Source organism: Hirundo rustica, chromosome 5, assembly GCF_015227805.2.
Source record: "Hirundo rustica isolate bHirRus1 chromosome 5, bHirRus1.pri.v3, whole genome shotgun sequence".
NCBI lineage: Eukaryota > Metazoa > Chordata > Aves > Passeriformes > Hirundinidae > Hirundo > Hirundo rustica.
This window is the reverse complement of record NC_053454.1, coordinates 45,855,439-45,882,548: the sequence shown is the minus strand read 5'-3', so window position 1 is coordinate 45,882,548 and position 27,110 is coordinate 45,855,439. Positions and strand designations below refer to the sequence as shown.

General features: G+C 35.1%; 1 protein-coding gene across 3 annotated transcripts in view; it reads left to right on the top strand.

Moving 5' to 3' along the window:
- The window catches only part of SPOCK3 (SPARC (osteonectin), cwcv and kazal like domains proteoglycan 3), a 167,321-nt gene extending 140,814 nt beyond the window's left edge, over positions 1-26,507 (top strand). For all 3 annotated transcript variants that reach the window (XM_040065473.1, XM_058420778.1, XM_040065475.1), the window contains 5 exons: positions 5,308-5,427; positions 15,827-16,048; positions 22,427-22,489; positions 23,653-23,790; positions 24,798-26,507. In XM_040065473.1, coding sequence (XP_039921407.1) covers positions 5,308-5,427; positions 15,827-16,048; positions 22,427-22,489; positions 23,653-23,790; positions 24,798-24,967 — 713 coding nt within the window. In that variant the 3' untranslated portion in view covers positions 24,968-26,507. The remainder of the gene's footprint in view (positions 1-5,307; positions 5,428-15,826; positions 16,049-22,426; positions 22,490-23,652; positions 23,791-24,797) is intronic.
- The last annotated feature ends 603 nt before the right edge of the window (positions 26,508-27,110 follow it).

Below are 27,110 nucleotides of genomic sequence, written 5' to 3'. Positions count from 1 at the left end.
GAGGAAAACGTCCAGACTTCATCCCAGAACTGTGTAGTGCTTTCAGGAATCCTTAAAACTGAATTTTGAAAACTACCATACCTTTGGTTTATGGTTTTATTAAAAGCTTTCACTGCTAGCACAACTTTTGGTCTGTCCCTATTTGATACTTCCCATATATTTTATTACATGAAATACTGGATTCAGTTGAACATACAGGAGTATTTGAAAACTGTCTTGGAATGTAGCATATTAGAATGGAATATTTGCTGTCTTCTTCTGCTGTGTTCATAATTACACAATTTACAGGTTAATAATATCGTTTTCATCCTCAGAAATTAATAGTTTGGAATAGCAGAGCACGATGAGAAATGTTAGCTAACACTACAGGTTAGCAGCATTTAACAGAGCCATATACATTGACTGTCCTTCAGAAAATAAATTAGCAAATTCCACAATAGGTCTGTGATACTTCTGAGAGTCTAAAGAATCAGTATTGTCTTATTTAATTGCAATATATTTGTAAGGCCACAAGTTAAAGACAGTAACTTGTCACATAAATTCTGTGTGAGTGGTTACTGCTATTGTTCCTGCACACAGAAATTATTATTGTATTTGAATGTGAAGTATTTAAAAACTGTGAGGACACAAAAAGATCAGATTTATTTTATGAAAATGTAATTTATTAAAATCATTTTGCATTTTATGAAGCATTAATCATGTGCAGAATGTCTGTATGGAACATTAATTTGGGGCAGTAAGAATAAGCAGCTGCAGTTTCCTGATATGGTATCTGCAGCATTTGTATTAATTATCTCATAACATAGACTAACCGAAGTAGAAAATTCATTATGTTTAGCTAAATAGTAAGGAAACCAGAATGCTTTTATTTGTTAATTTCAAGGTATTATCTTCCTAAAATCACTGGCCCTAGAGGTAGCAGATGGCTGATAAATACCAGCTTATAGAAATATATGCATGAATTTCGTCAGTTTACAGCCTTTAAAAAAAAACAAAAAAAAAAATTCTAGCTGTTCTTCCAGGATGGTAGAAAGATAACTGAAATGACTGTTCCGTCCTTTAGTTACAAGTTTGGAGGGATTTTTGTCCTTCCGCCAAATTTTATTGGGTTTTACTAGCACATTTCTTTTTGCCATATGTTACTCTTCCTATTTGAGACAGATGATGCAGAGCTAGAAGTGCTGCTCTATATTGCAGGAATTTTAAGTCACTTGCATACAATTCTTAGGCATACAGAGTTAGCCACATGGGTACTAGCCCTAATTCTGGAGCCAGGAATTTTCAGTCCAAGTAATCAGTTCCTCAGGCCTAAATTCACAAACCTCTGCAGAACGGTAGCCTTGGAGGGTGCTGTCACTGAGTAGTTACGTGTGCTATAATGTTCCAGCTTACTAAAGTAGACAATGTAAGTGGTGTCTTTAAAGGCAGCACTGAGTTCTGATGGCAGTTTTAGGGTGACTGTATTTTCAGAAGAACGTTTAAATGCCCGTGCTGGAACAGATGCTCAGCATTTACTGTGCAGCCATATGATAGTACATGGTTGGTAGGTAAAGCTTTGAAAGGACATGGGGCTCCATGATCATCTGCTGTGGACAGCTTCTAATAATCCTGCTTACAGCTGATTCAGAATTGCTGCTCTTACCAGGTTTCTGGGTGTTCGGCAATCCTGGACAGATGGGTGCAATCCTCAAGTCACAGCATAAGGAAATACTCCTGTACTTTTCAGGGAGAAGAGTATAGAGCTTCAAAACAGTTGATAATAGTGCCTTTCAAAGAGGGAATGTCTCTCAGACACTGAGGAACCCTCACATGAATTGTGTGATGGTCACAGGACATGAATGACTGGACACTGCCCTTAGCAATCTGATGTAATTAGACTCTCTACTTTTAGCAGAGAGTAAGACTGAACTACATCTGGAGGTGTCTTTTAACATACACTATTGTTTGATTCTGTGAATCAAACAATATCATACTGGTTTTTAATCGCAATGTTTTTGTAAGTCATATGCATTGATTATATGTTGAAAAAGTTTGAATAGCAAGAAGTCTTGCTTCAGCACATAGAAACTGATCAGTTGCCCATCTCACATGGAGTAATTACCAGTTGACTCTAAAACATGGTTGGTATGTACCCTGTTCTTCAGGTTTTCTATATACTCTATATTTACTTCCTGATTATTTTATTGTATACATGGATTTATGAGTATAGTTCTTCCTGATTGGATGAGACTGTGTGTGCTGAGAAAGATCATAGTGTGTGGTGTGTTTCTTGCTTCTTTTTTTTTTCTAAATCATATTTATGTCCCTTTACTTAGCAAAAGCTACTCCTTGATATAACAGTGTTGCAGTACACTCATTATGCTCGTGTCCATTCAACACATATTAAGCTGCAGATAATTTTTTGTGTGTCTGTGTTTACATAAAAAGGAAGCACTGTTAAAATAACTTACTTTCTGTTGTGTCAGGACGCTAAGACTGGTTTAAATATGTTAGGGAATTTAATAGGTTATGCTAGTGCTAGCTGCATGTCTTTACAGCTTTCAGTAGTGCTATTTTTACTTCATTAATTAGCTTGAGTTGAAAGGCACTAAAAGAAATCAGGCTGACCCAGCATTTTCAGATATTTTGCTTCCAATCTGTAAAGTATATTCAAATGCCAGCACAAATCATAACATTTACTTTATGTGAAAACAGATAGAACAGTTGTTTCCACCTAACATTTAAATAATATTTATCATAAAGATATAGCTGGATTAAGTACCTATAAATTTTCAGATACCTTCATTTTTTGCATAGCCATAGCTGTTAATTTTAGAAGACAGTCTCATTGCTTGAAATGACAGTAGACTCCAGTAACCTTTGAGCTAGTGACTTCATATCACCTTGTACTAATTCTCTTAATGGCTACTAAAATTGATTCTAATAGCAGGATTGCCTTGCATTGGCATTGTACAAAAACAGAAGTACTTCTTGGCAGGTTCCTGAGTGGATTCGTGTGATTTAATATGCATTTTTTGATTACTGTCTAACCTTCTGCAACCTTTACTGTCTGTCTTTCACCATTAAATATTCATCTCCAGTCTATCAGGTGAAATAATAGTCTGAATAGATCTGAATTAATGCATCTTGACTTATTTTAAAACAGACAAATTTGTACAATAATTCCACTACACTGTATCTTTACAAGCCCATCACTGGGATGAAAAATTCCTAAACATTTTTTAGTATGTATCAATTAATTAATATAATTTTTCATCATACAGTATAACGTTGAGCAAGCATGTTTCAATGGCAAATAGCATTGTGGTGAATTGTGGATTGTTAGGTTGATCATCTCTGTTACAGAACATGAAGTTTGAACATGAACATGTTACCTCATTCCTGATTGGCTCAGCCTTGGCCGGCAGTGTGTCTGTCCTGGAGCTGGGTGACATTGGCTCTACTGGACATGGAGGAAGCTTCTGGCAGATTCTCACAGAAGCCACCCCTGTAGCCTCCTGCTACTAAAACCTGGGCATTCAAACCCAATATACAGCTGTAACGGAAGGAGAAATTAAAGAGGAGCAGAGTGTCCCAAGTTAATAGCTGATTCTTTGTGCTGACCTGTCAGCCAATTGCAGGAGTTGGTACAGGAAGGTGTCATTATAGCTAACATAGAAATCCCACATGTTTGAATTTTGATATGTAGTCTTGGATCAGGAGACCGTTTTCATGTTTTAGTAGCACATTTTTGAGTACACATGAGTTGTTGTAGTACATTTTTGAGTACACATGCCTGTTTATCATTATTTTTTCCCAGTTCCTTATAAATTATCAGAACATAAATAGTTCTGTTACACAATAGAGAAGCACAAACATAATTTTTACTAAAATGTCAGTCCATAACATATACAAATGTATGTAAAGATGAATTGTGTTTTAGTCTTTCATGAATAGAAGGGGGACCTAAGTAGTTGTATTTTAGTCTTTCGTGTCAAGAGGGACTTAAGTAAAGGATAAATAATCCTGTGCTTAGATGCGTGCAGTTGTACAGGCATTGATAGTTGTTGACTATGTCCTTATTCCAAAATACAAATAGGTGCTTCACAGTGTTGTTCATTTTAATGAAGTGCTAAAAAAGCTATGTCACTATGTGTTGGATTGCTACACAATAAAGGAAAAGTAAGCAAACTGGAGATTTATTTTCAAGAGTGTCACTCTGAAGCTCTGCTGGCTTAGGTAGGAACTCTTCAGGTTGTAGCTTAATCAGTTACTGGTAGACCTGGAAAGTGATCCCAATTTGGAAATGATAGCTGTTGAGAATGGCAGTGAAAGGTACTTTGTTAACTGAGCAAGGATATATCTGGTGTCTTTTCTGCTCTTGTCATCTTCCAGATACTGTTATTTCTTTTGTCTTCTCTTAGCTTTTCCCAAACAAATGGGACGATGGAGTTCTGGGAGGGATATCTACTTGGTTCAAGCATGTCCTTTCTTTGTCTTTTCAGTGAATAAGCCTCTTGACTGCACATCTCTCTCTGATAATCTGCTTCTGTTGCTGGCTTCTGTACGAACTGCCCGTACTGTACAGCACTTCAGCCAGTCTTCTACTAATCTGCTGCTCTTGGTACTACAGATGCTCTCTTTGGTTGGGTGTGCTTTTTCTGACTTTGCTATTTCTGGTCAAAGAATGCATCCTTTCCATCACCAAGTGGCTGTACAGTTGCCTCTTTGCTGTTATTTGCTCACAGGTTTGGCTTGTGAAACTCCATTCCATGGTATAAACTTCCAGCGCATTGTTGAAACACTTTTGCTGTCAATCCTATTTCCTCTTTTCGTGCCTCAGCATAGGAAAGCAGGTTGACTGTTTGTGATTATCAGCCTAAATTACACCTCTGACATGTTCTGGTCGGGCTTGGATTAGTACTGCCTTAATGAACATGGAAATGAAAAGACAAAAGACTGCCATGGGTATCTCGGCCTCATCTGCAGTAAGATGTGAAAATACCTATGCTACAACTGTTTATAGTAGTTTGCAAAGGAAGTTTTCTATTTCTTGGTAACTGTAATTTTATAATTCCTTTATACAGCAGGTATTTATTTGTGAGGACCTTCATTGGGTTCTGAAGGCATGCGTAAGCAATGCGACTGAATTAAAGTAATTCTAAAAACTATGGAACATACATGTTTGTATATTATATGGGGTTTGGTTTTTGTGGGGAGTTCAGGGATTTTTTTTTTTTTTTTTTTTTTTTTTTTAGCATAATTTGAAAAGTTCTATTTAGCTCCCTGGAGAAAAAACATTAAACAACTCTGCATGTTATTTTTCAGTGTGCAGCGACCTGGAATTCAGGGAAGTTGCAAACAGATTGAGAGACTGGTTTAAGGCACTTCATGAAAGTGGAATTCAGAATAAGAAGACTAGGATTGTTCAAAGGCCTGAAAGAAGCAGTAAGTGATTTCTGCTTTCCTTATTTGATGTTTTCTTTGATCCTTTTCTGTTCTTTTGTTTTTCCATTGCTAACACCTGCCTTATTCTTGTGTGCTTTAAATAGACATGGGTACAAAACTACAATTTTGGGCTTTTCTGAAGTTAGTTTCCTCTTTATGGCTTAGTACTAATACAGGATGTTCACTTTAGACTTTGAGTATCGTTTGGCTGCACAGCTACCATTCACAATGCTTTAATTTGTGAATGCCATCAAATTAAAAGAAATAAAATGAAGGAGCTTAAATTATGTGTGATCCATCTTTACTAGTTGATGTCATTATAGGTACTGGTAGGGAAAAACAGATGGAAAAGAAGCTCATAAGTGAAAAGGAATTTTTAAGGTTATACTTGAAATTGGAAAAGATTCAGGAATACTAATGAAGTGGAAACAGTAGGGGACATAATTTGTTTTTAACCCCCTCAAATATTTAAATAGATTTCTTTTTGTTGTGAAAAGTAGTTACATTTTAAAATGTGATTATCAAAGGGCTTATTTAGAAGAGGAGCTGAAGTGTGCATTAATAGTTCCAAAAGTGAAGTCCTACTGTGAGGGGAGTCAAATTGGATTTCATAAGCCATACGACTCTACCTTTTGTTAATGGGAAGAGCAAACTGTGAATTCTTCCAGAGTATGTTTCACAGAACTTAGCCACCACTGGCTTCTTAACTTACTTATTTTATTTTTGGCTTTTAAAGTATTTGAGATTTGTTTTTAACTTTTGTTTGTTTCAAGTTGTAGCATTACATTTTCTTTTTTTCCAAGAAATCCATTAATTTCACTTAATTGGAAATGCCATTTCGTTGTGTGATTTTTTTCATACTAAGAAAATGTGAATAATTGTGTAAAAAGAGAATGTATTAAAGATATTTCTGTCTTATCTGGGAGTATTTTTCTTAACATTGATAAAATTGTTTCTGAGGTAAGGTGGTAATCCAGTAACGCCACTTTGTATTGATATTGAAAAAAATGGCATTTAAACCCATATATTTCCAATTTACATTCTGGTTGGTGCCCATAACTGGCATGTGATCTGCTTCTCATGCAGTATTGAAAACAATAGAAATACGAAGTTTGCAGCCCTTAAGTAAGAATTTATTGTATAGGTAAATCAAATGTATCTAATTATGTAAGTTAGTGCATTGCTCAGTTGAAGGTAAACTGAAGTATCATGTGGGGTCCTGTTTCTTGTTGAATGCTTACTTTGGTATTTGGGCAATGATAAAAGAAGGAACTGTAGAACTATTAAGTATTATGTCCTGCATAAATAACAAGTAAGTGATTCAAGAAATTGGACTCCATGTAATGCAAGAAAAGTAAAATTTATAATTAATACTTTGAATACAGTGAGATGTAGCGCAAACGCAAAGTTCTTAAGAGTGAGATTTTTTTCCCTTGGCTTTTCTCCTTAAGCACACAGGTGGTTTTGATAAGACCAACAGTCTCTACTTGAAACAGGCATTTGTGCCATGATGTGTATGTGGATATAATATGGTCATATTTACTATGTCACTTGTATGTTTGCAAATTTTTTCTTTATAATAGCAATCAATGACTATATTTAGAGTTAAGATCCAAGATTTCAATATGTGAGGCTAAAAATGCAAGAATCTTGTGGATTTTTGGACACTCCATTTTGGAAGCCTTCAAAATCATAAAGTTCTCTCCTTTGGCATTGTACAGAATGCACATATTTTAGGAGGTACGTGAAATTTAAGGCACAATTTGGATTGCTGTTTTATCATTTTTGAGAGATAGAATCAAGAGTTGATTTGAATGGCTAAGAATAGTCTTTGCAGGGCTCTTTTTCATCAACTGGTAAAAGATTACAATCTCTGTGGGAAATTCTGTTTCCTTTATATTACTGAATTTAACTTACTTGTTGACATCATGCTGTCAGAAATGTTTGACTTAGGTTTTTATCATGGTACCAGAATTTGGAATGTTGTACTAAGTATTAACTTATTACTGGTTGTAAATTTGATCGAAGTTTGATGATAGGCTTTGGTTTGATGTTTATTTTCTTTTTACTAAAATAAAGGAAATCAAGTTTTACAAAATTATTACATGTGAGACATTCAGCTTGTCCTATGTTTTCTTCTTTTTCTTTTCAAAAAAGAGCTAATCAACAAAACCTATAGTGTTTCACATTTGAACAATTTGTTCAGTGGGTAATGTTTCCATACTGTGGTCAGTTAATCAAACTGCATGTAGCTAATTGTGAAAAAATACTGGGTTTAGATATTAAACAACCTATTTGTGAAGTATTTACTCAGTTTTATAAATAAACAATATTTACATGTTTGTAATAATTTGACAGGGACAGAGGCATTCAGTCCATCTATAGGGCAGAAAGCAATTGAATGATTGTATGTTCAGTAGTAGGTTTTTTCATTTGTAGATTTTGCACATATTATTTTAAAAGTGGTTTCACTGGTGCTGTATGTTTTTCCTATTAGGTAAATTTCTGTACTTCAGAATTTCTTAAAGCAGCAAAATACGTACTGCATTTTGTGAGAAATGAGCATGTCTGTTGTTGAGAATTGTCACTATGTCCCTCTAAACTCATAAAGAAACATAAAATATGATAACCATTTAGCATGGTAAAGTCCTTTCTAATACCATTTAAAAAGTCTTAAAACTGTTCTTGAAGAGCAAAGTTCTCAAGTAATATCCCTCAATGTCTGTCTCTGAAGTCATAAGAAGTCCAAGACATCAGACTGTTGATATCTAAGTCAATGTCTGTCTCTGAAGTCATAAGAAGTCCAAGACATCAGACTGTTGATATCTAAGTATATCAGGGCATCCAGCCACATTGATATCTTAGTATACTAGCGCTGGCGAGTCCCTGTTTTGGAAATGTGGAAAGCTATGTTTGGAAATACAAAAAGCAACAGCTACAAATAAAACTTGTAAATAACTTCTTATCATGTATAATGACTTTACACTTAGCGCATGAGACTTGGTGGTCTGTGCAGAGTAACAGCTGCAACAAAAAGCCACCTGAATGCAACTTCCCCTTTCAGAGTCCAGTCTAACGGATCCATGGAGTTGTTCATTACCCTTGGGGAGTTGAAAACCTGTTTTGTCACCCTTTTCCGCTAGGCTTTCCTGTATTCTTATCATAAAGTTCCTTCCTTACTGAAAAACCATTCTGCATTTAAAGAAATTTGTGGCATCCTCTCTGTCTCTTTGTATTTAGGGTTTTTTCATATTTCTGTCACTCTGGTGGCATTTAGGATGGGATATATTAAAAGACTCAAGCACAGTCCTTCTGACCAAGGCAGATATGGTGCAAGTTTATAGTGCCTCAGTGGTGCTTTTGGAGTTGTTCCAGCCATTAAATAATCCACTTTGTTCCATACAATCATTAATATACCTAAACAAACCAAACAGTAGTGTTCTGCTGGAGCCATCAATATGCTGTTAAAAAGTTAAAAATGTCAGGTGGCTACATGGCTGTATTTTTACAAGAGTAAGGTAATTTTGTCTTACTGACACTTTTTTCCAGTGTCAAAGCAGACTAATAACAGAGCAGAATGTTATCAGTAATTGGGAGCAGAATATTTAAAAAAATAGTAATTATTTCCAAAATCCCTTTTGGATCCAGATGCGGTCAAATAAAATATATCTAAAAGCTTCAATAACACAGGTGCTAAATACATACTTAAATATTTTCATAGGGCTATTTAAAGGTCTAAATAGATGACACAAAGGGGAAAAGTATATTTGACCCCCATACTACAATAATACCGCCATTATTTTTTGCTTGTGGATCAGAATATGCAGAGTTAAAAATATTAAGTGACATTTTATATACCTGTTTAAAGTCTATTCAAATATTTTTTTCTATTTCTATATTCATTTTGTGTGATAAAACACAAAATTAATACATCATATGCAAAGCACAAAAAACCCCCATAGTCCCACCAATATTTCTGGTAACAGCAGTCTGTTTCTGAAGAATACTTGTGCATCTCGTCATGTTAAAAGTTGGAAGACCAAAGGTAATAGAAAATCTTTTTATGGCTTGGAAATAATATGATGGAGTCTAATACACTAATAATTTTGAAAATAACCTAAAAATACAAGAAGTCTGGAAGAAAATTACTTGAAAGTGTCTTGTCTGGAACTAGCCTAGTAAGATAATATTACACTAAAATTGACAAGTCCCTATAAGAAATTGTGGGAGGAAAAGACTAATTTTGTAAAAAAAAAGTAAACAAAATAAGCAAATTCAGATTTTTGCTTGAAGATTTTAATTTAATTCTGACTATCATAAATTCCTTATTGATGAAGAGACAAGCTGGTATTATGCAGTGATAACTTACATTTCCCTGATCTTCACTGCAAAAGTATATTTGAAAACCCAGAGGTACAGACAGAACTCATGAGAACAATAGGGTTTTCCTTACTCCTAGAGTAAGGAAAGTTCTGGAGCCGGGAAGAATTGTGGTTTAAAACAGTATTTTTGATGTCCTCAAAACACTGATGGCTTCATCTAATTCCTGAGATTATTTCGGAAGATTTTACAGAAAGCTGAACAACCTGAACCGTGGTTCTAGTTTGCTAGAAAGGAAAGGGTCTTCCAATGAATTTCTGCATATGTTAGGTTAGCCCATACAAAGGCACCCTCAATGCACAAATCTACAAGAAGAAATCCAGACTAGAATTAAATCTGAACAAGAATTTTAATGAATCCATCTCTACTTGAAATTAAGTCTCTTAATGAACCACATCAGTGTTACTGGCTGAAATTGGTTTTGACTCAATCTTTTGTACAGAATTATTCTTATACTAAATGAAATGTGGGTCTTTATTTTATTTTTTTGTTCTTTATCCTCTGTTACCTGCTTTCCTCTAGCAGTCACTCCTGTTCATGAAATGGTAACTCTGGTTTCCCAAATAGCAAATTTTATCTGATCTATCAATCTATTAGGAAACTGATAGCTTCTAGATATAGGAATCATGTTGCTTCCCCCCCACCTCCCTCCCCTTCCACATAAAATTCTTTAAAACACTTTCTGGAAGAGACTTCAGAATGCAAACTTTGACAGGGACATCACAGTTGTACTTTATTTCTTTCTCTTGTACCTTTCATTGTGACATGAGAGTCAGTTTTCTTAGGTTTATCAAAATACCTTTGGTACCTTCTCCATGTTCCGCAGGGCCAGGAGTTGGACTTTGATGATTCTTATGGGTCCCTTCCAGCTCAGGATGTTCTGGGTTTTTGTGTCTTGCCTTTACCTGGGCTTTGCTCGTGTCTGTGTAATCATAGTGAGCAGGAATGCATTACAGCCTCAGACAGGGGGCAGAGAGTGTTATGCCTAAATCTGTCTCCTGGCTCTTGTGGAGCCAGATGAAGCTCAGCAAGATCACCACTTTTGTGATCAAGTACAAAAGCATTCACCTCTGCATAGTCCTCTTTATTTTAGTCTTTCCGGCTCTGCTCTGTCCTGATTGCATTAGGAAGTGAAACATTTTCCCGACTTGTGCACAGTAGGCTTCAGCTGTGAGCTGCTGTTCACTGAAGGTTTTCTGCTAACCAAAATATTACAGAAATCCATTACGAAAGAAAGCCTTCTTGCTATGCAGCTTGCACACTGAACAGGTAAAATCTGCGGTCTAGATGTCAGCCAGGAGTCTGGCAAAGAGAATGTGTGTGTCTATTCACATGTGTGATTTGCAGTGACCTTTATTGCTTCAGACAGCACACTGGTATTGGAAAAAATGGTGCATTTCTTGTCATACTAGATAAACAATTTCTATATAATGCAATAAGTGAGCCCTGTGTATGTATGCTGTTTTGATTTCCACATGGTTTCAAAAGCTGTCTTCCTCAATGAACACGTTACTTAAGTGCTTAATAAGCAGGCAAACGATAGTTTTACCTTGCGAAGCAGGTAAAATTTGAAATTCTCCCCAGAGAAATAACCAAAAAGAGGAACATTTCTGTTGGTTCCTTTTGAGCAAATGTTTTGAATGCCCAGTACGTAAGCCGTGGAGTATGGTTATATTTCTTAATATCCTTGGGATTGTTTTTACCAGGAAAAGAGCATGAGCCGGTACTTCATATTTTTAGATAGTGTTCAGAACTATAGCTGCATAAAAGTTCACTTCATTATGGTATGTGGAAATAGATTTTTGAGTAAGTGGTTAAAATGAAACAAAAAAACATCTTTCATAATTTAGTTATCTGCGCAGCAGTTTTTGCTCTCCTCAGCATAATGTCCTGGTATTTAATCATCAAGAATAAACTACTGTCATTCAATTATACTAATTATTCCTTCATTTCTGCTTATTGCATTGTGTTACAACTGTGAAAAATGTGTAAACCCAGCATTCTAGTTGGTGTTCCAAGTGATAATATACATAGTATGTTATCTGGGAAATAATTGCCTATGTCTAGGTCACCCGGTGATTTTTTGATTCTTAGTTCTGCAACACCTGATGCCTTCATGTCTCAACCCCTGTCAGCAGATATTAAACTCTAGATATGTACTCAAACGCTTTTATCTTTTACCCAAGCATATCACCTTCAAGATGTATTATTTTATCGATATTTTAATAGAGGAAGCAAGTAATTGTTGGGAGAAAGTAATTCTGATAATTTTAAGTTTGGACAGTTCAGTTAGGTTTCTTTTAAAATGAACCAAGAATTTTACCACAATAATCTCTAAAAGAGTTGTTAATGTGTATATAGACCTGAAGTGATGATCTCTTTGTGGCGTAGCAGTTCTGGAAGAGATGATGTGCTCCATTTTATATCGAACAAAGCTGCTTCTGTCTCTGTCAACACCTGCCTGGTTTACCTCTGAAATACTTGATCCATTTTTATTTATTTTGTTTATTTGAGAAAAGCTAATATTTGGCCTATTTCTATATTGCAGTTTCTGATGCTTATGAAAGACTTTGGCTTTATGAAACAGGGCTAATGAAAAATAAGAAATGTGATTTTTATCTGTTTAAAACACTAAAATTATATAGGCTAAACAAGAGGAAGAACGAAAAACTAGTAAAAATTACAACAAATATACCTGGGCTGTAAATTAAAATACAAACTTCTTCAGAGTTGAACTCTGAAAAAAGAAACATAAATTACTTTCAAGGTAAAACATGCTCAGTTTTAGAAATTATTAAATCAAACAGTTTAGTAGAAAGTTAGACTCCATGATCTACAGTGCTTTTTTCCTCCAGTATCTGATGCTATTTAACACGTAGGATATGACAGTTTTAATAAATGTAAGCGTTTCTTATATAAAATATTATTGTTTGAAGTAGGTTTATTAGTTCTGATATACCAGAATCATATATTCCTATCTTCTAGGAAGAGTATGTCATCAATATCAGACTTCATACTCTATATTTAAATATTCAGCTATGGTTATGTTGAACTTTGACAGGATTTATTGAAAATATTAGAACATAATAACATTCTTCTGGTGCAATCATGTTGGTATCAGTGATCTGTAATAAAATGATCTGCCTTTTAATTATATTGCTGACTCCAGTGCAATTTTTTTTAAATTTCAAGCTTTGTCCTTAATTATGAAAAATGTAATAGAGAAGATGCTGGTGGGACATCACTTTTTAAAAAAATCTAAAAGCTATGTGGAAATAAGTGAGAAAAAAATTGACGAATAGGAACAGAGGATGAACTCCAATCACAAGCTAATGCTAGTTAAGGAAATCAAGAAAAAAAAAGGGATAAAATCTTACGCAGTTTTATGATATTCTTCTAACCTTAATTTAGTGGTGCATACACCTTTGAAATGTTCAGTTCTCTTTCACTGTTTTTCAGATAAATTTATACTGTATATAGTGTGTATAAATGTACTTTTTAAAGTATAATTTGAAACTGACTGAGGAGTTGGACTCAATGATCCCTTCCAGCTCAGCTTTTTCTGTAAAACAAACACATGTTTGGGGGATTTCTGCTTTTCCTTAGTGTAGTTTATTAAAAAAATAAAACTGCCTTCTAGTATCCTAAAATACAAATACTTCATGATGTGAGCTTTGCCAGCATGAACCACAACTGCTAATTTAAAAATATTTTGAAAGAGATGCCTCTTTCAACAAACTTAAGCTGGAATTTCCACATGCAGAGGTATTATCTTCAATTACTTTGACCCACAAGGTTCATCCTTAAATACACCTTTTAAGTGGCTTTTATCTTAAATTCCCTTCTAGTTGGCATCTTATTAATTGAAATCGTAGTTGCTCTATTTCTGGCCCATCTGTTAGAGTTGGGTGAGCTGACCAGAGTGCTAAATTGAGAAAAAAGTTGTGAGTACAAGAATGATTTCTCCTGTCATGCAGGCACACAAAAGGCAGGGTAGGTAGCAGTATGTTTCATGTTGACCTCTTTTGGTATCTGAGGTCATGAGGAAGATCTCTAGCTAAAAGCAAAATTAACAGAGAAAATGTTAAGAGGCTATCAGGAACAGAGCCTTACAGGTAAATAATGTTACACTGAACATTAATCCTTAGAAAAAATATTTTAAGATGGAGGAAACTTGCAGATTTTTTTCTAACCCGAAACACCTGCTGAATCATTCTGCATAAGACATTTACTCTATACCCTTATGCATTCAGTTGAGAGTTGGGTCCTGTATCTCACTGCTCTTCATAATCCACAAAAAAAAAAGTTTTGTCCTGATGATTTGTCAGGGGCTGAAGAGGAAGGGAAAGAGATCTTTGGCTGAACACTTGGCACTTGGGTATGTTTTTAAATTGTGTTAAACACATGAAAACTTTATAAATATAAAATAACTGGCTTAATTTTTTTTTGTCTTCTTAAGAATAATAATTACTACAACAGATCATCAGGGAACTAGAAAAAGTGAGATCACCCTGATAAAAAGTCATAGTTAATTTAGAATTTCTGGGGAAACTGATTTTATGTGTTGCTCTGACTTGCAAAGGGATTTTTGATGCTATCAGCTTTCTTTTCCTTTCTGAAATGGTCATTCTACCAGAGTAAGCATTTCCAGATATAGGTATATATCTAAAAGGACATCTAATGACTTCTAAATGCAATTATTGCATTAAACTTGTTTAGTAGTATAGAAGCACTTTTCAGATTTCTTTACTGTTGTCAGAACAACAACAAAGGCAGGCAGACTTGATTCTCAACAGCAATAGAAATTGGAAATTCCTGTGTCCTCTCATGTCAACTTTTCTATAGCCATATCTACCAATCTCATTTTTTTCAGTGGTAAGTTTTAATATAAAGTTTTGAGAGGGATGATGTTTATAGTAGCACTAAATCTTGTTCTGTGTTAGGCTGTATACTCAAATGCCTGGCCACACTGACCTGTGGAATAACTATGTGCATGGTCATGCCACATGTTTTGAGATGGAGGAACCTTCCAGATTTTTTCTGATGAGAAACACCTGTTTAATAATTCTGATACCTTTTACAAATAAGGCTGCATGAGACATTTGCTCTATAGCCTCATTCATTCAGTTGGGTCCTGTATTCATTGCACATGAACCAGAAAAGGAGAGTGTTTTTATCATCTGCGGCTCACTGCTTCAACAGAGGCAAGAGGCCTGGTGGTTTCTGCATTTCCTTTTTGTGTCCATAGGCAAGTCTGCATGTACTTTAAAGTTCAGGAAACATATAAATAGGAGGTGTGAGGTCTGGCTACAGGAATAATTAACTCAGCGTGTTCCATTTGGCCATTTTTTCAAGCTGTGGTGTAGGAAGATGCAAGCTGTATGGGTAAGTCTGATACTGGCAGCTGGCTCCTCTTAGAAATCATCTTTTACGTGGCCTCCTCCAAGATAGAAAGTGCACCATGTAAAGACAAAATACAATTTTCAAAGCATTGCTGAGCCCAACTATCATGTTCCTTTTTCATAGATTTAAATGTATGTCATCAGAACAAGAAAATTAAAGACCCCAAGCACGGACTACAAATTACCTGGAATTTATTCTCCTCTTAGTTCTGTAAACTTTGCAAACCACTTAAGTTTCCTTGTCCTGATTTATAATTTCAGTTAAATTCTTCATCGGTATTATTTTCCAGGAAATCATTATATATCTTTTATTACTGTAGATAACGTGTGTGCGATATGTATAGTATTTGGCAGGAAAGCTCATATTTCTAAATGTTTCTGAGGCGGACTGTAGGATTGATTTTTAATTTTTTTTAGCAGGTTAGTTTAGTGATTTTAAAAGTGAATCTGGCATATAATTTCTACGTGCATTCCAATAGCATGCACTGTTTATTTATGGTATCTCTGTACCACCAGAGCTATTTCCATGATGCAGCATTCTTTGTGGTGCTGGGATCAGCAGCTGCTTTAGTTTTCCTCCTGTATAATATTTTTTTTATATCTGTTTTGCCTCCTAGGATTTGATACCAGCATTTTGCCAATTTGCAAAGACTCCCTCGGCTGGATGTTTAATAGGCTCGATACGAACTATGACCTGTTGTTGGATCAGTCAGAACTTGGAAGCATTTACCTTGACAAGAATGAGCCGTGCACCAGGGCGTTCTTCAATTCTTGTGACACATACAAAGACAGTTTGATATCTAACAACGAGTGGTGCTACTGCTTCCAAAGACAGCAAGGTAAAAGATGAGATCAACCTGCATGTGTATATGACTGAGCTTTTTGTTGGGCTTTAGCTTTTTATTAACATATTGAGAAGATTACAGTGAACTACAAGCTCTTAAATGTTGTGCAATGAATTTGTGTTAAGGCTTGTGACATATGGTGAATACTTCAAATGAAGTTAAAATACCACAAACAAACAAGCCAAACAGCTCAAGCTAAATGGAAAGGCTTGCTAGAAAATAAAGGATTCTAAATAAAGTGCAACACTGCCACTAAGGCTTTTACAGCTATATTGTTCCTCATGCGAAATTTAGTATGTACGTAGAGGGAAAGAGATAAAAATAAAGAACAAAATTACTGAAATTATTTCTTTCCCAGTCTACTTTGCCTACATTATAAAATAAACTTTTTTATTGCTAATGTAGGGTATCTTAATGTTCAGTGGGCCTAATAAAATAGCTGAATGAACATTATGGATGAAGTTATTTCCAGTCATTTAGGCCTAAAACCAGTTGGTTTTTATTGCCTAGTTGAATCTCTTGTTAATGTTCCTGATGTGATTTTGGTTAGACAAATAAACACAACCTACAAGCCATTTGCCTGAGGATTATATAACAATTTTAGACATAGGTGAAACATCATGTAAATTATATAATCAAGCTAGTTGTAACATATCAAGGAATTCACTCATTGAATATTGTGAGAAATTGGTCAGAATAACCCCTGCCATTTTTTATACTGACATGAGGGAGTTCTTCTGAAGGATAAACAGCAACTAGGGTTCAAATTTCTACTGCTGTTAGAGGAGATAAAACTGATTTGGTGGAAAGTTTGCTAAGCTAATTCAGCCTGTTTGAAAGTTTTAGTATAGGTTTTTAAAATCTTACTTGTACTCTTGTACTCTCATGATAAATTCCCATTAACATTCAACATTTATGGTTTTATTCTGATTTCTGTGGAAATAAAGGTTTTTATCATGCTACATCTGCCAGTTGTAAATCTAAGTAAAAATAAAGCTGTACTTCTGTAGGTAAATACTAAATAACAGATATTTTTTCTTTGGTAACTTTCTTGTTAAAAGTTTAAATATTAACTTTAAAAATGCCTTGTTTGTTTTGTAGTAGAACAAGAACTTTTGTGTGATTTTTTAATAAGCATATATGTACTGCTACCAACACTAGCAAATTAGAAATAACCCAGAAGTAATGTAAAGAACATAACATGTTTTGTTCATTTGTCTATAAAAAAAAAGACCACAATAATTTCAGCTTAATTTATTTATAGCCTTAGTCTTTGAAGGGCAGTATAATTCTTTCCTATTGCCAGGGGAAGTACAGCAAATTATGTATAGGCCTACTCTGCAGGGCATAACCAGGGCATTAAGGAAACCTCTCCACAGATCAGTTTCGAGTAGTTCTGCATCTTCTTACCTATAAACATATTTTGTGCATAATATTTGCTCAGCGTACTAAGGATAGTATTGTAAAGACTGATTTAAACACTTCAGAATTTTATTAATGGCACCCCACCAGATCCATCTTTCAGTGACACTGATACTTTCACATTGCAGAACCCCGCATTATCAAGCTTTTCCCTTTTTACCAATTTCTTCACTGTCTTGATAATGGTGTTGAGAAAAGGTGCTGATTTCAAACAGATTAGGTAGTCTTTGATAGCACAGTGTGTTTGAGTGTATAGGAAAAAAGCTGTCTCCTAAATGTATGTGAAGTGAAATCTCAAGTTTCAGCAACCCTTGCACATGAAACATGTACTTCATCTTTCAAAATTAACAATGTCATCAAAATCTGTATTATCCATTTTTTGGTGTAAGGAAAAAAGTCTTAGTCTTCTTTTGTCATGTCTTATTATTAGCTGTTGCACAACTGCCTGAGCTCTGCTTCCCCAGTGCATTAGTGACCCGATGAATTTGCTGTAATTCACATTGTTATGCTGAACCATAGAATATGTTCATGTCTGGTTATGTTTTACTTGATGGAATTATCTAAATAAGGCCTTTAATGAAGCCTTTACTGTTAATAGCGAAGAGATGGAAAAGCTGAGAAATTCAGCATCTTCTTTCTGATGTTTATTAAAATGAGTTGATATTAACAGAATGCTTCAAGCCATGTAGAGCAGTTCTCTGTGTTCAGTGAGCTTAGTAGTGCTTTCTGGGCAGATCAGTGGTTTTGCAGTACTTTGTTGATTAAAGTTCTAAAGGGAATACAAGAATTAGTCAACCATATGTATATACTGGGATAGCAATTCCATTGTGCTTTTTAAAAGTACATAGTATTTTCTTGAGTCATTGTCTGAGAGCCCCTCATGGTCATTGCAAGACCGTCAGGATTAGACAAGTACTTGAAACTCTGTTTCGTTCTTTCTTTCTGCTTGATTACACTGCACTAGAGCTATTACTGCACATTGCTGACAACTTCTAGTCAAATAAGCAACTTTTTCATGAATCCTGAAGTCAGGTCTTTCTTGTGAAGATGATCTTTCTGTACTAGTTGTCCTGCCTCGACTAATTGGTAAACACTTTAGTACAGTCCAGTGATGCCTGTTGCATTTTTTTTGCCCTTACTCTGATTTAAATGTAGTTTAGTATTTCTGAGGTATATCCAAGCCATTAAAATGCATTTCTGCAATACATCAAAATCTGCACTGTGCAGATTCACAGTGTTCTTTACAAGTCTTTCTGTACACTTTGGTCACTATGGCCCTCTAGTTTCAACAATCTGTGCTAGTGTTTCAGCACCCATCTTCAGAACTTACTTTCTTAGTTGCTCAGTGCTAATGTTATGCTTTAGTGCTTACTGAAATGCTGAAATGCTGAGGGCTTTGCAATGTTGGCCTTTTTATAGGTTGAATTTTTTTCTGCCAGCAATTGGTTACTGCAGCCTTGTTTTGTTGCATCACTGATTCAGAGTAGGAGAGTAGCCAATTTTGCTGAGAGTATTAATGCTTAGTGACAAAGTATTTCTTTGCTACAGGCCTCTGCATGGATCTATTAGTCCAGCAATTCTCTAGATGCTTTTTCCTAGAGGCTCTTCTGTGTATCATACCTGCAAGACATCTTCATGACTTTAAAACAGTCCCTCTTACAGAAGAATAATTCTCGCGGTTTGTATTTGCCGGTCTTAAGATTGCAAGGACTTCAAATATATTAATAGATAGTTACAAAGGAAGATGTAACATGCTGTTATCAAGATAAATAATGATCATAAATGGGATCCCCTGGCAGACTTCTTGAAGTGTAGTATAGGTGCTTCAGAACCCTGAAGTACAAACCTTGGATGTCCAACAATTGTAATTCTTGCCTCCAAGTACAGGCAAGACGTCACTGCTGCCTTATCTGCAGTGGGCCATATTCCAGAACTTAGAGGCTCTGCCGGATATTACCTACTTGATAGGTGAAAAATCTCTGTTTTGTATTTGGGTAAGAAGGAGGATCTCTGAAAGCTGGAGGTTCACTGTGTGGGTAACAGCTCTTTGAGACTATCTGTTAAAAAAATCATAGACATTCTTTGTCAAACCTACCAGTTCATCTGTTAATGTGCTCTTTTGGCAGATCAAAGCTTAGTTGTGCTAGCCTTGAAGCACTTCTTGACATGATTGGGTGCCGATGTCTTGAGGTCTGGCATAAATAGCATTGGATACTCTGGTGTGCGCCAGTACTTTGAGCGCTGACACACTGTGAATGGCTGGTGTTGTGTGGTTCATGAGTCCCTCCTAGCCATGCGTGGATATTATCAGAAAGACAATTCCTCCCTCATCCGTGAAAGTAGATTAAGGATGAAGATGATTAGATACCTTATTTGTATTCAGATTTTCGGGCAGACTTTATGTCAGATTCATTGTTATTTCAAGAGAAGCTACCACCCTGATTTTAGTAAAGGATTTTTTTTTTTCCTCCTTGGCTCAAGACTACCATAAGTTGTCCCGTGATTGCTTTTTTATTGAAATAATTTCAGATATCTAAACAAAAGCTTTTCAAACTTAGGAACTAACCTGCAAATAAAGAGGGAGGCATTATGATATGAGAAGAGAGGAAAAAGAATGTGCTGTGAGCCAAAAGGAATTGGTTGAACTTCTAGCCTGCCACTCTCTTTGACAGTTTTAAGCACCAGAGTGATTTAGTATTGTTAAGTGTTTTTGCTGTTTTTATCCTGAGAAGCAAAACTTAAGTGTGAATCTTGAAGACCTAATTTCTGAGAAGAGTGTTTTGGGTAAGTAACTACCTCATGTCGCCTTGTTACTTCTTGGTTAGTGGTATTCCTTTTTATACTTATGCCACCAAAGATTTATAGCTATAAAAGATTTTTTTTTTCTTCAGGTGTGATCCATAATTTTTACATCTCCATGTGTTAATGCTCATGTGTGCATATCTATGTTTCTGATTTAGGATTGTTTTTCATGGAAAAAAATGACATGTATTCTTCCTATTTGACTAGTTTTTCTTCATTGGTATCCCATCTTGAGGAAAGGATAGGATAAAATAGAATAGGTGGGAAACATTCTGTGACATAATCCAACCACTAACTTAACCCTGCCAAATCCACCCCATTCCCAGATCCTTATAACCTGTGATATTTGTATGATAAATGACTGTCATTTATTAGATAGTAGAAAATACCTTTAGTTTAAGAAATAATCAATCCTCAGAATGTTGTAGCATTAAGAGCTTAAGTCATCAAATTTTGGGAAATAAAGAGACCGTAGTTTTGAAAGATAATGAAATAGTGAGCATGATCATCCTCAAAGTACTTCTTACAACAAAAAAAGTAAAACTTCATGTAGCTTCAACAAATACTCAGACACTGAATTATTAAAATCCAATACCCACCCAGTGATGTCAAATCTCAGTGATTTTTCAAATGCACGCAGAGAAATTGGTTCGTTATCTGGAAAGACAACTCCTGAAAATTCCTTCTAGCATTAAGACTCCTGTTGACAGTATTTTGAAAGTGGAGCCTACCCTTCAAGCATTCACTCTAAAAAGAATCGTTGTACATTTAGTGTGAAAAGCCAGGCCCATCAGAGTTGAGGCCACTGGAAGTAGTTACTATGTTCTTTAAATGTTTTGCATATGTAAATGTTATTTAAAATGTAAAACCAAGAGAAATGAACACCTTCCTGCCAGTGAGGGGTTATTATTGTCCACTAGTTTTTATTTGCTCTTTTAGATAATACCAAAGGCATGTTGGAATAACTAGGCTGTGCCAGCCAAGAGGCTCTCACTGGAAGTATATGTTTGATTCCCACTTCATCTAGGCATTTGTCACCAGAGTTCCTTATGTAGTGACTGGGTTATGGTCTTATGTATGTTCTGCATCAGTGGGCTGGGCCAGTCTTACTCATCTTTAAACCAGCTGAGAACCCCTCTTTCTACTTGCATGGAAAAAAAGGGATCCTTGAGTTAAGTACATGGCAAAGATGTATTACAAATGACCAGAGTCTGCTAAAATAGAAAATGGATTTAATATTCATGGCATGTAAGATTTTATCTGGGAATGGTGCAAGCTAAAAGCATCTGTGAGTAAACTCAGTAATTTCTGTTGCTGGTTCAGAATGAGAAATGCCCTGGTGCTAATAAGGGTCTAATGTGATAGGCAGTGCCAGTGTTCAGAGATTAATTAGTGCTTTGCTGTCTTTGATTCTTTAACTCATTGAACAGTGATGTAAATGCATTCACATCTTATTTTCTTCCCATTCATGGGGCATACTCTGACTTTCTTTTATGGACAGTAAAAAATTAAATTATTTGGAAGCTGTAGCTGAAGAATGGAAATCTGAATTTTAATACATATTCTGCTTCTTAGAGCCACCTAAAGTTTGGCCTCCATTTTTAAAGTTAGTTTGCTGCACATCGGGCTCCATACCCATAGGATCCAGTCTTGTTGTCAGAGAATCAGAATCTTGCAGACTTCAGTGGAGAAAAAGGTCTTATTTTCTTAGTGTAGTACGTGAAATACAAAATTGGAACATGACTTCTAAAAAGGACAAAAGGGGGGAAATTAAAAGAGCCATCCTGTTTTTAGCTAATACATGAGGCGAGCTTCACAGCTGCACTGATTTTTATAGACCAGTAAAGTAGGTTGTGTGATAAAATTACTATTTTGGTCTAGCATTCCTCAATCCTCCAGACTGGTGACTAGATGCTCTCTTGGAGATGAGTTAACTGGGAGTGGTGTTCTGCATAAATCCGTGGTGGTGTGCAGATTCATAATTCTGAAGCTGTAGCAAGGTGTGGCAGTTCTTTTATTTCAGATGTCTGTGTTTCATAAGATCAGCAGTTAGTGTGACCTTACAACATAGCAAACTGTGAAAATGTAGTCATGTGCTTTCTGTCCTAGATACTGTGTAACCCATTTAACATTTTTATGTCATTTTAGACCCACCTTGCCAGACAGAACTCAGCAACATTCAGAAGCAGCAAGGAGGAAAGAAGCTCCTAGGTGAGTCATAGATCATTCTTTTGAAGGTTTTATTACTTACATAAATAACCCTAGTTAAACAGCAACACAAAATCAATATTAATCCAATGAAGATAGACCACAGTAAATCTCAGCAACGAAATTTATGAAATTTTTGAAAGCTATTAAACTTGGTTTTATTATGTTACCTACCAGAAGCTCTTACATCTGTTTTATTACCCTGATGGAAGGTACATTTTTACAGTTACAGGGGGGACAGCATAAGGTACTCCTAAAGTAGTATTTCTGCTGATCCTTTAGCTGTAATATTCTGTAAGTAATTGAAATCTTTGTTGTGAATCAGTTTTATACTGCATCAATATTTCTGAAGTGTAAAGTCTTCATTTACCACTAGCCACTGTGTAAAAGCTGCAATAAAAGGCTTGGCCCAAAGCAGTCGAAACTATATTTCTCATAAGGATGGTTTCTAACAAGAACTACACACTTCAAATGCTTTCATATGAATATTTTGTTCATTGTGGTCTCCATTAGGTCTGAGTGATAAACAGTGGATTATTCAGGTGTAGGCAAGTCACTGCCTCACAAAATAAGCCCCTCTTGTACATATAAATGCAAATTTAGTATTAATTTTTTACAGGTTTTTGTGGTGTGTTCTGCTGCATTTTTGTTCTGTGGTGGAATAATTAAATAATAGTGTGTAAATAAGTGGCTTGTAAAGTACATACTATACATAACTCATTGTAGCTGATAGTTTGTTAGTAAGGAAATCTGGCCCTTACTATTCAGACTTGTTTGTACTCCACAGATGATAGAACTTCCCATTCAGGAGTGGGTCCTACATTTGAGGCTTTTCACCAGAATGTCATGAAAATCTGAACTGAGATATTCAAGAGAATAAGAAATAGTATCACAGGATCAACAAAAAATTCAAAGGAAGATCACTCACTTTATATCTTGAAACCAGTCCAAGACCGTGTTATTTTCCTCTCCCACATTTGTTACATTCAGTCACTTTGAGTCAACTGAATTTAGTCCTGCTAAAGCAGTCAGTGTAGAGTCTGAAATGATGAAACAGGAAAAGGTAGTTGCTTTCTGCTATAATTGTGACATTGGCCAAGACATGAACTTTAATATACTTATTCAACATTTATATCTATATCTGTCTCTATTGATCTGTGTTGCAGGCCAGTACATTCCCTTCTGTGATGAGGATGGGTATTACAAACCAAGTCAGTGCCATGGAAGCCTAGGGCAGTGCTGGTGTGTGGACAGGTATGGCAATGAAGTGTCGGGATCCAGAACAAACGGTGCGGCGGAATGTGGTAAGTTAAGAACCTTCTGTGGTGTTTTGTTTAGAGGTGTTATTCCCTTTGATTGCCAAGCAGGTTAAATTTCTTCAGCAGGAAGTGTGGGACCTAACTATGTGGATTTGGATACAAAACTCAACAAAATATAATGTGCTATTGTTATTGCTTCATTAATTTTTGGAATTCCTGTCACTGTGTCAACTATTAATACACCCCTTACATGTGCTCAGCATAGTGTATATAAACCCAGGAAAAATTAATTTTCTAGAGCAGCGTTAGGTAAGTCCCAGAATCTTTAATGAAATTCCTGTGGGTAACCAGCATGCAATTGAATTCAGTTTGACTTTTTTTCAGTTTATATTTGAGGGAATTGCCAAAAGCTTTTAGCACACTAAATCTTCCCTTATTTTTCCCTTCCCTACAGCATGGTGCAGCTTCTGCCAAGAATTCCCATGTCACCTTTATTTGATGTCCCAGATAAAAAAAAAGGGGGGAGAAAAAAAAAAAAAAAAAAAGTCATGTATGACTCTTTTCACTTCTGCAACAAAAGGACATAGCCTGAAGCAGGGAGTAGGTTGTATACAATATTTGAGGTACAAGCTCAGGCCTATTGTCCATCTGATCCAGGATAATTTCTAGATAAATGGACAATTTGATCTAGGTCAAGACAATATGTAAGAAGTGAACAATAGGCAGAGTATATTATCAGTAGTCCTTATTGTCACCTGTGAGCTGGACTTAAATTTTTTAAATTGTTCTTAGCACTCATTATAGTTCTACAAATCCATAACGTTTGTCTCCTTTTGTTAACATTGAGAAATTAATTCTATATCGAGGTGAATTTTTAATGATAAATTTATGATAAATCTTCATATTATTTATATATATATTTTTTAACGTAACACTCTGTAGTTGTCCTGAAAGCAAATATTCTGGTGTGGCTTTTGTATGATTATGTAAAATGTACTATAAATATATAGTGCATCTTGTGAGTCTTTTCTATAATTATCATACCTTTTTAGCTATCGATTTAGAGGCTTCAGGTGATTTTGCCTCTGGCGATTTCCATGAATGGACAGACGATGAAGATGATGATGATGAAATAATGAACGATGAAGATGAAATTGAAGATGATGATGAAGATGAAGGGGATGATGATGATGATGACGATGATCATGATGGATATATTTGATAATATTAAGAGGTCCATACATTGTACCTTTCTAAATTTCACAAAATGATATTTCATAAAATCCCTTTGCTCTCCGAGACCAAAAGGGTTCTAACAAATATGTATATTTTGTATGATTATTTTGAACATTGCAGCTGGAGTCATAGACTTTTTTTGTTTAAATAAGAATAATTATATCATGTGCTTTTGAGTTTTTAAATGGCGTTGTGCTGAAGAAAAACACGTTGGAATTCTAGCCTGAGGAAAAAGATGTTATGCGCTACTGAAAATACATATATTTGCAAAACACACTAGAAAGCCAACGAGTCTCTTCAAAATTCTGCTGAAAGGATATTTGCCCTTACTTGAAACTGTGCATGTCCTCTTCAGAATGCATACTGTGACTTAAGTTCCATCAGTGTTTTAGGCGCTGAAATTGTCCATTTAATGAATCAGAAATGTATTGCAGTAGAAAAACATTGGTGCACAAGTAGCATCTCAATAAGCCTTTAATTAACCAAAGGTATGGAGAAAAATCAGGAGGGAAAACTATAGCGAAGTCCTCCTTTGGGTTTGCATTTGTAGTTTAGTTTTTATTGGGAATTGGCTAGATTATTGAAAGGATTTTTCAAAAGCAGTGGCATGGACAAGCACCAGTTCTGTAAATCTAAAATCTTTTTGTCCTTCCATTTTTTGGTTTCATGTCAAGGTCACATAAGCTTTATCATTATTTACTTAAACATTTTTCACCCTTTGTGGTTTCTCTGCATTTCTCTCTAATCAGACTAGCGTAAAATATTTACATTGGGAAAAAGATTTGTTTAAAAATGTATTATCTTTATACATTACTATATTTCAGAGTATTGTCACTTGCCCCAAGGTGGTTTTTAATAAATGTATAATGATGCTTTTTATTTTCTTATTTCAGGAAATAGTTTTGCTCTTTATCTTAATTCATGTTGTTTTCTGTTACTAGTGCAGAAACTTATAGAACGTATTGTAAAGGTGCCTTGCAAAATAGAACTAGAGAGGTTTTTAGCATGCATACCAGTATAGGATGTTAGGCAATAGCTAAGCACACCCAATTACCAAATTAATGCCAGTATAGATACTGCTGCTGGAATGGAGAAAATGGATTATTTTAATTTTTTTCCTATTATTATGTAATTACCATGTGGTCTAGATTATACTTATTGTGTAGAGTAGCACTTAAGATTTGACTGTAGAGAAAATTATTTTAGTCACTGTATTTATGTTAGCATGTTAATTAATTGTGTAGACATTTTGGGACTCCACCATCTTCATTCATATCCTATCTTTCTTTCTACCCACAATAAAAATGACGTGACCTGTTTAATGTATTACTACAGGTTGTATAGTTTAAAAGTGGATCACTGATTTACCATCATTAATAAAAGGAAAATCAGATTCTTATTTGAATTAATTTCTACACAGTAAATACTAAATCTGCTGTTTATCTTATGTAATATTGAAAAGTATAATGCTTTTTCTTTTTTACTGTTTCTGTATAGTTTGCAAAATAAAATCTCTTGTAACCAACCTTTGGCCAGTATAGCCCATCATTTTGACTTTTTACATAGTCTGAAATTTAGAATCAGGAAGAATTAATGTTTCAGATGCATTTTACCTATTAAAATATGTATTTATGTGAATAAAGACATTAATGTTTTATTTCCATTAAAAATACTTGAATATGGCAAAACACATAGGGAGCTTCTGGTTTTCTGTAATTTCCTTGATTTTTCTAGAGCTTTGTTATGTACTTCTATGACATTGTCTTCACTGCATAAAGAGACTTCTTTTCAAGCTCTGTCATAATTTGTGGGGCATAGTCGTGTTATTTTCTTAAATAAAGATAGTTAATAGTTCGCCATTCTGATAGTGGGATTTTGTCAGAGAACAGTTTCTTATGAGTGAAATTCACTGATATATAAACTGATTTTGAATAAAGAAGCTGAAGAAAACGTGTTGTCATTATTGGCTGATACAGTAAATACTATGGTGGGGAATTTTTTGTATGTGACAAGTGGTTATTAGATGACAAACTGAAAATGAATTTCATTAAAACTTGTGATATTGGGAGAATTAAAGAGAATTCATAATGTGTTTTGTCTAAAGGGATTACAGTATGAAGAGCTTTCTG